At 41.1% G+C, this 16,775-nt stretch overlaps 1 protein-coding gene across 2 annotated transcripts in view; it reads left to right on the top strand.

Annotated features, from left to right (window-relative positions):
* SPRED1 (sprouty-related, EVH1 domain containing 1) overlaps positions 1-10,535 on the top strand; it is a 23,444-nt gene extending 12,909 nt beyond the window's left edge. Inside the window, exons 5-6 of one of the 2 annotated variants that reach the window (XM_010133397.1) lie at positions 3,151-3,309; positions 8,760-10,535. In XM_010133397.1, coding sequence (XP_010131699.1) covers positions 3,151-3,309; positions 8,760-9,419 — 819 coding nt within the window. In that variant the 3' untranslated portion in view covers positions 9,420-10,535. The remainder of the gene's footprint in view (positions 1-3,150; positions 3,310-8,759) is intronic. The other variant, XM_010133398.1, reaches the window with a different exon arrangement.
* The last annotated feature ends 6,240 nt before the right edge of the window (positions 10,536-16,775 follow it).

The raw sequence follows: 16,775 nt of genomic DNA, 5'->3' as shown, positions 1-16,775 counted from the left end.
AGGGAAAGAAAATTCGAAGAAGAGAAGCTCAGTCTGGTTTTCATTTTCTCTACAGCTGTCATCTGGCTTTGAATTCTGCTGGAGAGCTACAGCTGGAGTCATTTTATTGCTTTACCCAGCAACCTCCTGCCTGCGCGCACAGAAATGTTTTAGTAGTCTTGGAAAAAAATTCAGAGTATCTCTTAGCAACCATAGGACAGTAATTATTATACCAGCAGCTGGGAGCAAACCAGATTTCCGTTGTGCATTAAAAACTGGCGTAGGTTACTTTACAGACGATACTGAATAACCTATGCCAGCACTGTGCTTCTCAGGCTGTGGTTAAAGGATATTGAGTGTGGGCGGTGTAATTGCTCTGGACAGTCGAAAAGGGGATGAGTGCATCTCTGTGTGTGTGTAATATTCTGCATATTTAATAGACCAAGCTTGTGGAAAACTTTGTATTCTTGTTTTTACTTCAATGCATTTTCAGTACAATAGCTTTTTTGTTTCTAGGGCCGCTCCCTTCGGGCTGTCAGTGCTTCCGTTGTCAGCATGGGTTTTCAGGTGTTCATGACTTTGTCATAAAACATCATACTGGAGCAGGAGGAAAGTCTTTGTGATACTAATCAGCGTGCTTTAGTTGTATTTGAACTATCACTTTAATTAAAAACACAGAGTTCAGGATATTCATCCACCATTTCGGTGGTTCTGTGTCGCGAGTATTTATAGGCTAAAGAAGCTAATAACTGAGCTGATGGCTTTTTGGTGTTAGAAATACCAGAAGTTAGGCTGTGTCCGCTTACCTGTAGTGTCTCGGTTGGTAGGCTGAGCGCTGCGATTCTTCGGGAGTTCTTGCCTTACAAAGGTCAGATGCCATTCTTTCTCTGTCTCCTACCCCCCCCAAATTCGTCCTCGAGGTCAGTTAGGGTGAATTGTGGTGTCCCTGTTGGAATTTCATAAAAGCATTCCTTCGTAATTGCTGTGTACAGGGCACAGAGGTTTGTGTTTCACACGTCGGTGTCTGGCGCTGCTAGTTAGCGCTGCAAGAGATGATCGGTGCCTGTATCCCCTATTAGAGGGAGCCCTTCACTGCAAGGAGAGCGTGCCTGTCTGTGTTTAAGCCTGTCCATGTGTCCTTTGCTCCGTAGTTAGGTAGTTTATTTCTGAAGGCAGGAATCACCTGCAGGGACAGGAAGTAATGCAGGGTGTTGCAAATCTCACCCAGGGATAAAGACTGGCTTGTGGGTAGTATGTGTTATTTGGGTTTTGTGTTCTCTTGTTTTGTTTGGGTTTTTTTTGCCCTGGGAAGGAAGGAGCAGTTTTTGCAGCTCTCATCCTTCTCCCTAGACCACTGAAACTGGTAATAGCCGGAGGGTAAGGGGGTTAGGTAGTGCTTATTGCTGTGGTTTCTCTTAAATGGCTTCTAGCTGTTAAGTGTGTTCCTGGCTTAAGTAGTTTCTGCTTGTAAGCATTTATAACGTTGCTCAAGCCAAAAATAGTCACAGGCATTTCTTCCTCATTCTAAATGCAGCTCTCCTGTGGTTTGAACCAGTGTTTTGGAAGTTTTTTATGTCATTGGGCATGTACCTGCAGGAGTACCTCCTGCTCGGAAGATGTTTGATACTGCACTAATATTTGATGCTTTTTGATCTCAAAATAAGTATACAACCATGAAATCTAACTCTAGCCAGTCATTTCAGCATTTCTTTTGTACTCTCTTCCCAACAGCGTCTGACCAGAAAATTTAATTCTGACAACAGGGTTAGTTGCTAGTGGTGTTGTCATGCTCAGGGCTCTGCGAAAAGTACTTCTTCCTGGAATTCTGACTGTCTCCAGAATTTTTCAGTGAACTTTAACCTGATTGAGCCTTTCATGGGGTGTGTGCTCTCCAGTATTAATTAAAGCTGATCATTAATTAATTACTAATTTTAATGTTTTTCCACTCAGAGTGCTTCTGAACAACATCTAAATCCTTAGTGATGTGAATGATTTTCTTTCTCCTAAAGATCAGCTACAGAACAGCTACTCCCACTGTATCTAGATGCTTTAGAACCTGGTACATTAGGCTTTTATGTACATGAGGTGCTAATTGTAATCTCCAGAATAACTTCTTAAATATTGTAATAAATACTAATAATGAACTAATCATTCAGTGTTTGTACTTAAACTGCCAAAACTTCACATTTGCTTCTGCCTCAGTAGTTTTCTGCAGGGTTTTTATTTTTTCCTCCTTAATGTTTTCTTGATACATACTCATCCTTATAAAGATGCAACATTTTCATTGCTGGATGTTAGATGATGCCAGAATTTTCTCAGTGCTATCAGATCATGACAGCCAGTTAACTTTACAGAATCTCTCAATACAAACAAAATATTGCACAAGACATTTTTTGGCAGCCCAGTGGGATTTGTATCAATATGCTCTTACTGTATCCTGAGTAAATCCCAGTCAGTTAAGCTTAAAGAATGAGAACTGTTTGCTTTTCTATTCTTTTCAGAAATTGGATCATCTCACAAGCCAGTATTCCACCCAAACACACTTGTGCTTACTCTGAGAACCTCACGTCCTGCAGATCTCTCATTCTGTGTTACCACATGGTCTCATTTTTGTATCAAATTGCCTGATGCAACCTTAATTTCAAAGAGACAGTCATTAGTTGTTAAATACATGCTTGCTGTAATTAGATATTTTAATTGAGCCCGGATAAGTTAAAACTGACTTTCTGTTCCTTTTCAGCTGATCGTGCTTTTCGTTTGTTAAAAGGTCTGACTAACATTTGCCTTATTAGCCTCAGAAATGTTTTCCTTCAGTCATATATTTGTAAATACTGACAACCTTTGTGGGTAGTTAGAGAAAGCATAATCTCTCCATCCTTAAAGAAGTTCCTCAGTCTGATTTGGCAACTGAGTTACCAAGGCGTGTATCTCTAATGCCCGAGCTGTGTGTGCTCTGCAGAGAAGGAACTCTTCTTTTCCAGGGCTAACAGCGAAGAAAATACTTCCCTACTTAAAAGTACTTTAAAAATGTGTATTTAAAAACACTTGTGTTTATAGGTGCCTCTAAAGCATTGTGTAGAATATTATTGCATTTTTATGTGAACTGGGTGGGTTTGGTGTGGCTTTTGTATAAATGCGAAGTCATTTCAATGGAGTTCTTATGTTTTCTAGGCTACTCAAGAAAATACATCAGGTTCATTAATGAAAGATCACCTTTTCCAACACGAAACTGTAGTAACCAGTGAACCTTACAACAGTGCGAATTTAAGGCCTTCAGCATTTGAAGATCTCAACACCAGGAGAACCTGTTTTCCCAGCCAGCCCAACCAGGTAAGACTACCAACAGAAGAAGTGGTTCTTACTTTACTTGCTGCATTCATGGCACAGTAGATAGGATGAAAGTGCTTTCTTGTCAGAAACTAAGTCCCTATCTCTAGTACTACACTCTCAGCTTCTTGAAATGGTCAGTATAAGCTTTGCAGCTGAAGTACTAGAGCTTTATTACGGTGGAGGTGAACCTTTGTGAAGGTATTCACCTGTGCTCGCAGTGCAGCAGACTGCGTGAATAAACCTTTTGCTTTCTTTGACGTCAGATTTTTCTGTGTTACATACTTCTGTATATCTGCAGCCTTGAAAAGCTGCTAAAATTTGTTCAGAAAACTTTAACTGGCCATGAGCTCAACCTTGGTTATGTATGAACTAGTATTTTTTTGATTAGAAATATTGAAAAGTATCTTTAAAATGGATGTCTTGGATGCATTACACAGTAGAGCGCTTTTGCTGAATATTTTTAGCAAAACACTGTTTATGCTTTCTTATTGCCTATTTAAACTAAAATATTCCATTTTGGTATGGAAAGGAAAATAGTATATCAGTTATGCATGAAAAGTATTAAGCTATTGGTAAACAGGTTCTTAAAACAGAAAAAACCACTAATGTGAGGAAGGTAGATATTTTTTTAAAAGAGGTCCTACAACATTAGATTGGAAAGGCAATGTTACACCTTTTCGTTTAACAATATACATTTTGCTTTTTTCTAAGCCTCCACGGACAGTTTTAGTAGACTGTAGAAGTTGACTTAATAATGAGTAGGATAATAATTAATTTGAAGGTCTTAGGCCTAGAAGCAAACACATGGGAAACTTCTTAGAATAAGCTTAATAACAGAAGTCAAAGCAGAATGCAAGTTCAAGTTGTCGTGAACTCTTCCAGCAGACAATTCCGCTCTTTGAAATAAAGCTTTTTAACACCTTTGGTCATTCTTGCAGAGAAAGAATTGTATCAAAGTCTTGTGCCAGCTGCTTTCCAACTGCTTTATTGGGCAAAAGAATAAAATCTGGAGAACTAACTAAAGAGCTTGAAATTATGAATTCCTGATTTTTAATCATTGATCTTCTCCAATTATCTCTCTGTATAAGTCACCACATATTTCTGTTTATTCTGTTCATCAAGAGGTACATATTTTTCCCTCTTCCCATTTACTCACAAAGAGACTACTAAATTTCTTAGAATGGAATAGATGAGTGATTAGATCATTGCAGCTAACACTTCCGGACACTTAACACTTGATGACACCAAGCTGAGTGGTGCAGTTGACATGGCTGACGGACAGGATGCCATCCAGAGGGACCTGGACAAGCTGGAGAAGTGAGCCCATATGAACCTCATGAGGTTCAACAAGGCCAACTGCAAGGTCCTGCACCTGGGTTGGGACAAGCCTCAGAATCAACACAGGCTGGGAGATGGTGTGACTGAGAGCAGTCCTGCAGAGAAGGACTTGGGGGTACTGGTGGATGAAAAGCTGGACATGAGCTGCAGTGTGTGCTCGCAACCCAGAAAGCCACCCGTATCCTGTGCCACATCAAAAGAAGCATGTCCAGCAGGCCGAGGGAGGTGATCCTGCCGCTCTACTCCTCTCTGGTGAGACCTCACCTGGAGTACTGCTTCCAGCTCTGGAGTCCTCAGCACAAGGAGGATGTGGACCTGTTGGAGCGGGTCCAGACAAGGGCCTCAAAAATGATCAGTGTGGTGGAACATCTGTGCTATGAGGACAGGCTGAGAGAGTTGGGGTTGTTCAGCCTGGAGAAGACAAGGCTCCAGGCAGGTCTTACTGAGGCCTTTCCGTACTTAAAGGGGGCCCATGAGAAAGATGGGGACAGTCTTTTCAGCAGGGCCTGTTCCATCAGGACAAGGGGTGATGGTTTTAAACTAAAAGAGGGGAGATTCAGTCTAGATACAAGAGAGAAATTTTTTACAATGATGGTGATGAAACACTGGCGCAGGTTGCCCAGAGAGGTGGTAGATGCCCCATCCTTGGAACACTCAAGGCCAGGTTGGACGGGGCTCTGGACAACCTGATGTAGTTGCAGATATTCCTGCAGGGGGGTTGGACTAGGTGAGCTTTGAAGGTCCCTTCCAACCCAAAGCATTCTATGGTTCTAATTATGGTAACCAGTGAGGTATGTGCTGTTGGTAGATAGTCTTCAAAATACTTTTCTCATTCTGTAGCATCACCTGCATCCGACACTTAATGGTTCTTAGCTTGGTCACACTTAGAAGTAGCCAAGTCAACCAGACCTCCCATTCGATATGTGCACACCCTGCATGCTCTGCTGAACTCTGCCTGTGACCACGTGGCAGAGCAGATCTTGACACAAATACCTCTTTTGTTTCAAGTTTGTTTAATTTGAACGCTTACTATGCTCGTAAGTTGAATAGTCAAGAAGTACATGCTCAGACTAAAGAAATGATTAATGACAGCTCAGATCTTTGCCTGTAATGCACTGACTGTTACTAAGAAATACCTAAGTCCCTTGGCTCTTCAGCTTCTGCTACGCTGATGTGTGGTTAACTTAAATTTAGTACCTTGTGGTGAGATGTTCAGCTGCCTGTGTCCTTATATTGCAGAGTTTGAAGCTCAGCAGAGTCAGTTATATCCGTTTGAGGAGGGACAGTGAAGGCTACAGGACCAAGCAAGTGCCCATGCCTTGTTTGAAGGTGCACCCCTTCAAGGCAGGTGTAACACTAGTGACTTTAGTCACGTCATCAGAAATTTTCTGCTGAATTTCCAGTTGGCTAATTATGTTCGTAATGAGATTCTCCATGGAAATTCAGTTCACTGTAACTTCGTCCCTTCCTGTTTCAGCTGCTAAATAGAGATGGTGCTTGTACTGAGTCACAGTTTGGAATGGCTAGATCACTAGGTGCGTTATTCTCGTCGGATTTTGCTGGTATTTATATCTGAGTCTGGATTGTGTGCTGTTCTTAAGGTTTCATGTGCTCCTGCTTTCATGTAGGTCCCATTAAACACCCAACGTGAAAGCACTTTAATTCATAAAGCTTTTCCCACATTTCTCCTCTTTGGTTGTTCTCATCATTTCCCAATTGCTTCCTTAAAAAATTATCTCTTACTATCAGTTGCGTAAAGAACGTACTGCTGCCTTGTTTGTAGCCTGTCGAACCTCGAGCATTTTAGTAGGTGTTTGGCTGGGTGTCTGAAAAAAAAGGAATGAGTTATCTACGCGTGGTGCGTTGTTCTGCTCAAACAAATAAAAAGCTTTCAACGACTGAGGAGAGTTCAGATTTTACAGCTGTTGGTGTCTGTAGCCATCTTCAGTGGCCATTAGCTGTCTGGGGAATGGAAGGCTGAGGGTGGGCTTTTTGGTTTGAGGTTTTGGGGTTTTTTTCTTTTAAACAATAGGCTTTTTTTAATGTCTTAAATCCATGCGTAATAGTCTGTGTGGACAGTGGGGTAGGGATGCTTTAGACCTGTAACGATCAGAATTGTAATGACATTTTGATGCTTTTTCCCTTAAATTTATGTGGTTACTGTTCAAAAGAGCCAGTTAGCCATAGCTAGTTACTGATGCTAAAACAAAGAGCTGAGAAGCACTTTGCTTTTATAAGGGGAGGCCTAACTAACATCAGAGGCTGGGGAAGTATGGAAGAGCAGTGATGTCAGCTGAATAGGATATAACCTTTCTTCACCCTGTGTCCTCGAGAACTTGTGGAAGTTCAACTATGTGGCTTGGAGCCAAGAAAAAAAATTGTTCTTGTTAGCATACTCCATTTGAAACTCGCAGGGCAAAGCATCTCTAATTACAGTTCTGTACTTAAAATATATCACACAAGGATTATCAAGCAGGGAAGTGATGGCTAGAGCAAGCTACAGATATTCTTACATAATCAGAAGCTGGCATATTTGAAGAATTTATTCCTTCCTCATCCCCAGCTGCCTCCCGTCTTCCCTCCTCTGCCTCCTACCCCAAAACCAGGGTGTGCAGACTCCAGTGTAGTAGGAACACAGAGAGGTGCAAAGTGAAGCAGAAGTGTGTTAACTTCAACATCATCTTCAGTAGTTTGTTGTTACTGCAGCAGATTAGGAGCGTGCAGCTCAGGTGTTGCCCTACACTGTGGAATGGTGACACGTTAATTATCATTAATTTGATCCGTACGAATAAGGTGAAGAGTCTCAGAGCAACGATACTGATGCCAAAGGTGCAGTCCCAAATAATTCACAATTCTGGAAGAATTTGTAAGGCTAATGAGTTAGGGAGTGATTTGTTTTCCCGTCTTTTCTGTGAGATGGTTTGCAGGCTGTGCATTGACAAGAGAAAAAGGCGGAGTTTGACTTGACGCTCACTTATATTTTGGCTCTGATTATAATTCCCCCACAGTGTAGGAAAATAATTGCCTGTCTGTAAGGCAAGAATACTGGGACGTACTGAGACTTTGGCTTTCCTGCTGCACTATCTGCTGTTTTCAGGAGCTCCTTCCATACACATCTGCTAATTTTTTATCCTGTCATTATTTGCACCTTTTCTTGAAAGCCAGTTGTAATGTCATTTCCGTAACGTTTAGTGGCAGTCCGTTATCTTACACTTCGATCTTGAGGTCTGCAAGTATCTCAGTTCGGATGATTCAAATTCGCCACCTTCCACACCTTTTCGTGCCCCGTGCCCATTCATCTTAAGGCAGAATAAACAAGAACTCTGTTTTCCCTCTCTGCTGTTGGTTCTGTATGCATTTAGCACGTTCCTTCTTACTTGCTTTTTGAGGTAAAAGGGCTTGAGTTATGGTCAGTTCACGACAAGCTGAGAATTTAAAAGGTACTGAGGGGTTTGCCTGCGGGTGTCCCAACCGGGTCGGTTGAAGTGCTGTGTGTTAGCGAAGGGGAGATGCATTTAGAAGCCCCTGTTAGTGATTGATTACACTACTGACTTATCCTTTATACGGCAAAATCCTTATCTAGAACACAGCTTTGAGAATCAGTAACCAGTATTCAGCACTCGATGCAAAATTGGAGGAAGTTTGAAAACTTAGAGCAGGAGCCAAGGAAAGCTTCTCCGAGGTTACAGGCGTAACTCGAAGTGAATGCAGCAGGGAGTTAATCCTAAAGCAGAAGAGTGAAATGGGCACATTCACGTAAGGTGTCACTGCTCGGGGGAATTAGTTTGCACTGTAAAATGTTAAAACCTGAATTTTAAGCATTGAGTTTTATGCAGATGCTCATAATAATACCAAAAATATACAAAGCTCTTACGAGCTACTGAAAAGTCAGGAGAAAATACTAAAGCTCATGGTCCTAACATCATGCGAAAGGCTGATTGTTGTGGGGAAGGCTGTAGCTTGTACTAGTAAGAAAATAAGATGAAATTTTTATCTTAAAGCAGCAAGGAAAAAAATCCCCTCCTTTAATTCTCTGATCCAAGTCATACATTGTAGGTGGACATAAATTTGGGACTTCACCATAGTAAAATCCTCTTGCTTTGCTGTTTCAGGTCCCCCCGAAGTCAATCAGACACGTTAGTTTTCAGGATGAAGATGAAATTGTTAGAATAAACCCTCGTGACATTTTGATACGTCGTTATGCAGACTACAGGCATCCTGACATGTGGAAGAACGACCTGGAGAGGGATGACGCAGACTCAAATATACCATTTTCTAAATCAGACAGTAAAAAATCTGACTATTTATACCCATCTGGGGATGGAACTAAGTTGAATTCCCTGAAAGACTCAAAGAGTTCTGTGGTATTTAAAACTCAGCCTTCCTCATCAAAATTTAAAAACTCAAAAAGAAGAAAAGAGGATGGTGAGCGTTCCCGCTGTATATACTGCCAGGAAAGGTTTAATCACGAAGATAATGGCAGAGGAAAATGTCAAGATGCTCCAGATCCTATTAAAAGATGTATCTACCAAGTTAGTTGCATGCTTTGCGCAGAGAGCATGCTGTATCACTGCATGTCAGACTCTGAAGGAGATTTCTCTGACCCTTGCTCGTGTGACACTAGTGATGACAAGTTCTGCTTACGCTGGTTAGCACTGGTGGCACTCTCGTTCATTGCTCCATGTATGTGCTGCTACCTCCCCCTGAGAGCGTGCCATCACTGCGGTGAGGTGTGTGGGTGCTGTGGAGGAAAGCATAAAGCCGCGGGATGAATCAGTCTTGTGCCAAACAGAGCTGAAAAATCTTTGTTTCCAGGAAGCATCTAACTTGGATTTGTGGAAGCTTTTTGGCAAGCTGAAGGGAATCTTCTTTCATGTAAGAGATGCTTGATGTGGAGGAAGCAACAAGACTTGTCAGACCTTGGCATTTTACAAGTGCTGGCCACGCCTAACTATTTCCTTTGAGCGCGTGGCGTGTGTTGCAAGTTGTGAAGGAGATTTTGCAGAGGAAAGCCTATTCTTATTATTGGCTATAAAATGAGTATATAAACTATGATTATACTAAAAGGGATTAACTTTTGCCACTTTGTACATTCATGGTTTAGGTGAGGGGGCTCTTTTAAAAGGATTAAAACTTACCTGAGGGGAAACGTTAACTAAAAGTGCACTAGCGACAGTTGATTTAAGATTAAGAAAAGTTAATACTCGGCGAATGAGAAATGAAACTGATTTTAAGTGCAACTAAATCACTTATTAATAGTTTTTTGGAAGCGACTTTATGTATAAATAACAAATGTTTATATTTAACTAAATGTGTAAGGTACGAATTACTACATGTTAAACTTTCCTCCCCTCTGATATAGTAGGTATGGACCATATCTACTGTCACATTCCATGGTAGTATTTTAAATATTTAATTAGTTAATTTAGTCGCATTTTTATTCCAGATGGACAAATTGATATTTTCAGTCCTGTTTCCCTTCAGCTACAGTTTGTGTTGAGTTGTATCCATACATTCTGATAATCTAAAAACCTTTAAAATATTAATTATTCTAGTCTTGAGTGACCAATATTTTTTGTTAAGCACAGATGTAATTGTCTAAAATGTTCTTGTTAGAACATAACATTTATTTTTATATATAAATGACTTTGATTTCAACATAATAGCAAAAAGGAAGTTGTTTCTGTTGCTCAACCAGCAAGTTGTTTTCTTTTGGGGTATCCTCCAAAAATACTTCATTGCATATTCAAATGTTCATTAAGCAAAAGGTACATTAAGGCAGTTGTAACAAATTGTCATCAGTGTTCTTGTTTATCCTTCTGTTAAACTAGGATCCTGTTCAGCTGTTTATCAAGTACTATGATTAAAACAAAAGATTAATAACAAAAGTGAAATTGTTTTCATTATTTTGAACTGCAACTTTTTCTTCTTTGAACGGGCAAGAACAAAAGTACTGTGTGTTGTGTTCAGCAATGACGACAAAAGACTTAGCTTGAGAAATAAATTACAGCCCGGGCAAAACTGGAGTGAACTTCTTAATTGAGGGACTTTGGAGGGCGGCTGGGGGAGGGACGGGGAGCGAGCGAGCGTCTGTGTGTGTCTGTGCGCTGGTATATTGTGTACGGTATTTGTTACGGCTTTGTACTTACCAAGTGTTTAACCTTCAGATGAGAATTAACCGATTAACCCATAGAGAATTTTTTAAACCATTACATGCTTTGCTCTGTCAGGAAGGAAGGAACATTTACTTCTCACTAAAAATACGTCAAGCACTAAAACCGGTCGTAACTCATGAGCGAAGGTGTCTGTTTGATATCCTGGCTGCAGTGAGACAGACTGTCCTCAGCGTACCCCCGCTACTAATCAAACAGAAAACCTCGTCGATTCTGAAAGAGGCACATCACTTACTTTTCTCACTTCTTACGTATTTCCTCAGTATATCTTGTGCTATTTTTTTTCTGTGTGTATCAGCACCCTTAATTTTCCTTTGTAGCCCAGAAGTAAAATGAGCAAATGTATATAACATTATCTGTCTGTAAAATACTTTTTAAAAGAAAACATTTATATTTATATTACAGCTTGAATTGACCACCTGGTGTACATAGATCATCTCAGAGTATTATTTCACATTGAAAAGAAGACGTATATATTGATAACTGTAGAAGTTACGGAAGAGCTTCTAGTTTTATATTAAGAGTTGATTGGATGAATTAAGTCCAAGAACATGACACAGTAGCAGCAGTCTTGGTTTTTACTGTTTATATATTTGAAAGCTGCTACTCTGGTTGAGTTTCGCGCTTCACACATTTTCAGCTGAACCTGGTTGCCTAGAATAGACTGTTAACTTTAAAAACAACTTCGATTAAAAACTGGTGATGTGTTTCTAGTGAATGAGAGGAAGTTAGTGTTTGTAAGTGCTAGGTGTCTAATTCAAAGTGAAGACAGGTATGAACAACCTAAGAAAAGAACTTGCTGGCTGTGTAGGAGACTGCTGTCCAATCACATTGTGAATATACTTTAGAAAGAAATGAGTTTAACAGTTTCCTCTAAGCACTATTCAACATAGTGAAACTCCTGCTCCTGTACTGTATTTTATATGGAACGTACGTGCTTTAATATTTTTACTGAACGTGTGCATTAATATTTTCACATCGCATTTAACCACTTTGCTGCTAAAATGTTTCCGCCTCTTGCTTTCCTCTTTGAAGACTTGATCCACCTAAAAAGAGTTTCTGAACCGACGTGTTCCTTCCTTCTTGTGCTGGAAGGGTCAGCCTGCAGTGCCCAGCGTAAGAGTGAACTGCGAAGATACGCAGTTACGTAAGGTTGATTTGAGTAGAATTCACGCGTACTTGTTGTTCTGGTGTTGGGGATCTTACCCGCTGCTGCAGCTTATAGGGCATACCCAAGCCTTGGGACACCATCCGTGAATATTAAGTCCCTCGGCTGTTGAAAGCCTGAGTTAACGCCAAGGTTCCCCTTTGAAAGTGGGGGAAGAAGTGAGATGATGGTGGCACTCGTGCACCATCTACTGGGGGAAGAACACTGAGCTGCCCAGTCATCTCCCTGGCTACTGGTGCCCTGCTTCAGCTACAACGTGTGAAGTTTTAGTTGAGAATTTACGAAATAGTGATTTGCGCTGTTGCTGTGAGTCTTTATCTCATCAAGCTTCTCAAGATTCATTATTAGTATCGTTAGAAAGTAAAAGTGCTTCAACTGTGTATTTTGTTAGGTTTTACGGATTCCAGTGGCCTATTACACAAGAGCATAAAAATCAGAAATGAAGTGAAAATTCTTTTGATTCTGTCACTGGGTTCGTAAGAAAGATTTTTACCTTTTTTCCCCATGAAGGTCTTTCCCGCAGTGAAGTGATGGAGTTTTGGTGTTGGTGCAGAGGGAATCTGGCCTCTTGGTTTGTGATACGAATGAGTTTTGAGCACGCGCAGGTGGATCTGTGCGGTTCGTAGTTGTGAAGGGTCTAACTGAGAGCTGCATGCAGGAGTAGAACAATATTCTGAGAATAAAATACAATTACTGTGATAACGGTTTAGTAAACAGCAGCAATGGTGGCATGAAACTCAGATGTCTTTCCAGAGCTTACGTTAAGGGATGTTCCAAACAGCCTTAACCGGTGCAGTTTCCTCTAGAGAAACGAAGGGATTTTGAAGAATGTCTTGATTTTGCGTGTTGGAGTAGAACATTCCCCTTTCCGATGTGTTCTCTTCAGAATGATCTGCTCACCTGTACCTGGAGGAGTTGAACTCCTGTGTAAACAATGCACAGGTTTGAATTAGACTTGAAATCCTTCCAGGGCTCGTGGCACAGTGCGCAGCCAGTATGGTGATACGTTCATGGTAGTAAAATCGAGGGTGGTGGTTGGTGACAAAACAGGCGCTTTAAAAAGATGCCTTATGGTCCTGTTAGCCCAGCAGCTGGGTGGGTGAAACTTGCATTTCCTCCAGCCCAGTGGTGTACGCAAGGAAGGGTTGGGGTTGGGTGTGTCTTCAGGTTTGTTGGGTTTTTCTTTCTGAGAGCTCTTAACTGCAAAAGTCGTGGTTCATTTAAGAAATCAAAGCGTTCGGTAAAGAGGAAGCCTCTCATGTTAAAATCTGCGGTATAAGCTGTACGTAGTTTTCCTTCTTTCGCTTGGTGCCGTTTGCTTTCCACCCTGATGACCTCAAAGTGCCTCATGTGTATATTGCGTCCATTAAACCTCCACTGCTATTTCTCTCTACTAAATGTTGTATAATTTAGTTAACCCATCCCATAGGTGTTTCCTTTATGGATATGAGTATAGCTTGTTACTTTGAGTATATAATGTAAATATGCCTTTAAATTTGTAACTGCTTTGTTACATCTTATATTCTTGTAAGTTGACATAGCAGATAACACCATAAAAATTGTTTAAATGTTTTTTTCCTATAATTACCTTATTAAAACTATCCTGAAATGAAACGACTGACACGCTTTTCCATTCTGTGTTGGGATTACTCAGAACCGTGCGTATGAAATTGAATATTGTGGCTCGAGTACAGAGTCAGGAGGTGTAAATACAGGTAATCATTTTGCCACAGTATTCTGCTTCCTGGTTAAACAAAATGTGAACAGGTCATTCCATGATTTTAAGACTAGTCAGACATTGCGTTGTGTTATTTCACCGTAAGAACCGTTTCAAGAGTCGCTGTACCAGCTGTAGAGCCTGTGCCTCCCTTTGTAGCTACAGTAGCACTTGTCCATGACACCATGCTACCAAGATGCCTTCGTATAAATCATGTTTATTTGAGTTCCCCTCAGCCCCCTCTCAAAAATGTGTATCTCTGAATGTAATTCTAAGCTTTGTGCAAGTTCAAGATACACACCAGAAAAGGAAGGAAAACTAATCAGTCCATGAAGAAAAATGAACAGATAGAAATCTGTGAGACTCTAATTTGAAAGCTCAGTGCTCAGGGTTTAGGATGGATTACTCTAAATTGAATTGTATTTGCCTCCAGCTTTTGCAAATGTTTTCTTACTGGTTACAACCGATAAAGTAATTCTCGCTGTTCATCTGATCAGTTGGTAGAGTTTTATTATTGCCGGGTGTCATCGTTACATGGACTATTAATTGTTGATACTTGAGCTTTTAACTGATAGCTTGAAAATGCAGCTATACCAGAGAAGAGCCATAGGTGAGGAATTAAGTGACTGACAAGGTGAGGGGTTAACAGAATATTGTAGGACTACGTGAAGGCGTATGAGAAAGTGAACTCAACATTAAACATGGTTTAAATGGTTTTAAAATTAAAAACCGAGTGTAAGATCTCAGACAAACGCATGTTAATGTCATGGGTAATGCACCATCGTCTGGTTTTGAACAAGATAAAAAGTGATACTAAAGGGGCTTTTTTTTTTTTTTACAGGTAAGTCAAACATGGTTGCTGGGGTTTATAAGTTAAATCACAACCTGAAGTTAATGCGCAGGTGATAGTCTGTAGACCACAGACCTAGTGACCAGCTTCTAAAGAGAGTTCATAAAAATATCCCAGTTAGTCCTTGTCATGTAGCAATTAGTACTCGGTATTTTGTGTCACTGTTTCTTGCACCTTTTGGCTTTCTTACCTTTTGTCCGGGATCACTCTGCGCTGCTCTACCAGAACGGAAAGACTTCAGTCTGTGGAGTTGTATCATCACTTCCGTCATTTGGGAACACTTTGCTGGGTAACGTAATTTAATAGCCTGGAAGCAGACGTAACAAGTGAATGGATGAGAATAAAAAATGATCCTGCATCGCACAGCTTTACCTTGAGGTCGGAGAGTGCGCGCACCACGGGATCTGGCTGAGCTACGCTCTGAGTACTGCATAATGTGAATGAGTAGCAGCAGTTGTTGTTACCAAGCAGGAGGAGAAAGCAAGCTAAGGCAGTTCATCCAGAAGCTTGTAGCTCTGTATGTCCGTGCCCTGACTTGAGAAATTTGGGGATATTTGAGAAGGCAAGGACTGTCGCTGACAGAACAAGCCTCTCGGGTGAATTGTGATTTCAGCTAAGTGGTGATTTGGCAGCACATCTCAGTACCCACCGAATTATATCCGATGTCTTCTTAGCAATGCGCAGTTATTAATGTCAGATTGAAGTAATGCACAGGAACAATTAGTTCATGTTTAACAATTGCTGCCTTTTTTTTTTTTTTTTTTAAACCACCAACAGAAAGCTCTACTGCATTCTGGTTTTGAGTAGTATGGTCAGCTTACCTTAGCCTGATACAAAAAGCTCAGTGTTAGGTGGGAGGATGGGTGAGGGAGGAAAAAAAACATGACCAGGAAAGCTCTTTTTAGTTCCTACCCAGACCTACGTGGTAGATAATGAAGTCCTAAGTGAAAGCCGTTGCAGTATGACCTACTGTCTAAATATAAAGACTTTGTAGGAAGACAGATTTAGCTGCCCATGGTAGTGAACAGCCTTGCTACGAGAGGGTTCAGAGTCCACCAGCAGGACGATGTGCCGGTGTTAATGGGCTTGCTAACAATGGAAGATCCTGGGGGTTGCGATGGTAGAACCGTAAGTAGTGGGATCAACCATAAATGTTTGAAAGAGAAGGAAATGTCCTTTTCTGTACAGATAGGGATTGATCACACCTGTTTCTCCAGTCAATGCTACAGTTAGCGGTAAGAAAGCCTGTTAAGGCGATTAAATTCCTGTTGCGTGCAAAACTGGCCTCCAAGCATGGGCTGTTCTCCCCTGCTCCAGTCCTGCAACCTGCCAAAACACTCCTGTAAGAGCTCTCTCCTTCGCTGCTCCGTTTGCAGCAGAAGACAAACCTATTTACAGGCACTAAAGGCCTCCTGGCCCCCCACGTGGGTAACTTGCCATTTTGAATCCCACGGGAACAGCGAGCGGTGTGGTGAACTCTGTCAAACTGAGGGTGTGAGACTGTTTTCGTGATTTCTGAAGTAAAGAGGGGCTGTGAAAACATACTGCTGCTGTCAGCAGCTATCCCTGTCCCTGTGTCAGAGCTGACTGGCCCTTCGTACCTGCTTAGGTGCTTGTCTGGTGATGCTTTTCGTTGCCTCCGAGGAAGTGTTACAGAGACCTGGTCTTTCCCATGTTTTTTCCATAATTTATTCCTTTTTCCTTTCATGTTGTTCAAAGTCCTCTTCAGCTTTCTCTGCTAGCAGGTAAGTTTTTACAGGCTGCATGATGACCAGAGCTGCTGACTACTGAATCCCATTATAAATTGTATTTAAAATTTGTATTTCAAGGGGCCAAAGAGTATGAAACGTTGCATCTTTCTTGAATATGGTAATGCTGACAAGTTTTCTCTTTTACCTGGTCATCCAGTCACAGACTGACCAGTCCAGAGAACTGGTTTCTGAGTCTGATAAGGTTTTACCTAAATTTTAATTTGTCTCTCACCTATTTGCATGTAACAGTCTATAAGATAGGCAGTGGGATGATCTCTCCAGTACACTCTTGGGCAACAATTTCCAAGGGGTGGGGGGAAACCAAATACTGAAGCTCTAAAGAATTCTTGGTTTGCTCTCTTGCCCTAACAGTCACATCAGTAATACAGTTAAATAATTGTAACAGTTGCTGAAAACAACACGGTGGAACAAATCCCTTTGGGAGGGCTCTCACTGTTGGCCTTCAACA

This window comes from Buceros rhinoceros, unplaced genomic scaffold (assembly GCF_000710305.1).
Source record: "Buceros rhinoceros silvestris isolate BGI_N320 unplaced genomic scaffold, ASM71030v1 scaffold18773, whole genome shotgun sequence".
Taxonomy (NCBI): Eukaryota; Metazoa; Chordata; class Aves; order Bucerotiformes; family Bucerotidae; genus Buceros; species Buceros rhinoceros.
This window is presented reverse-complemented; position numbering and strand designations above follow the sequence as displayed.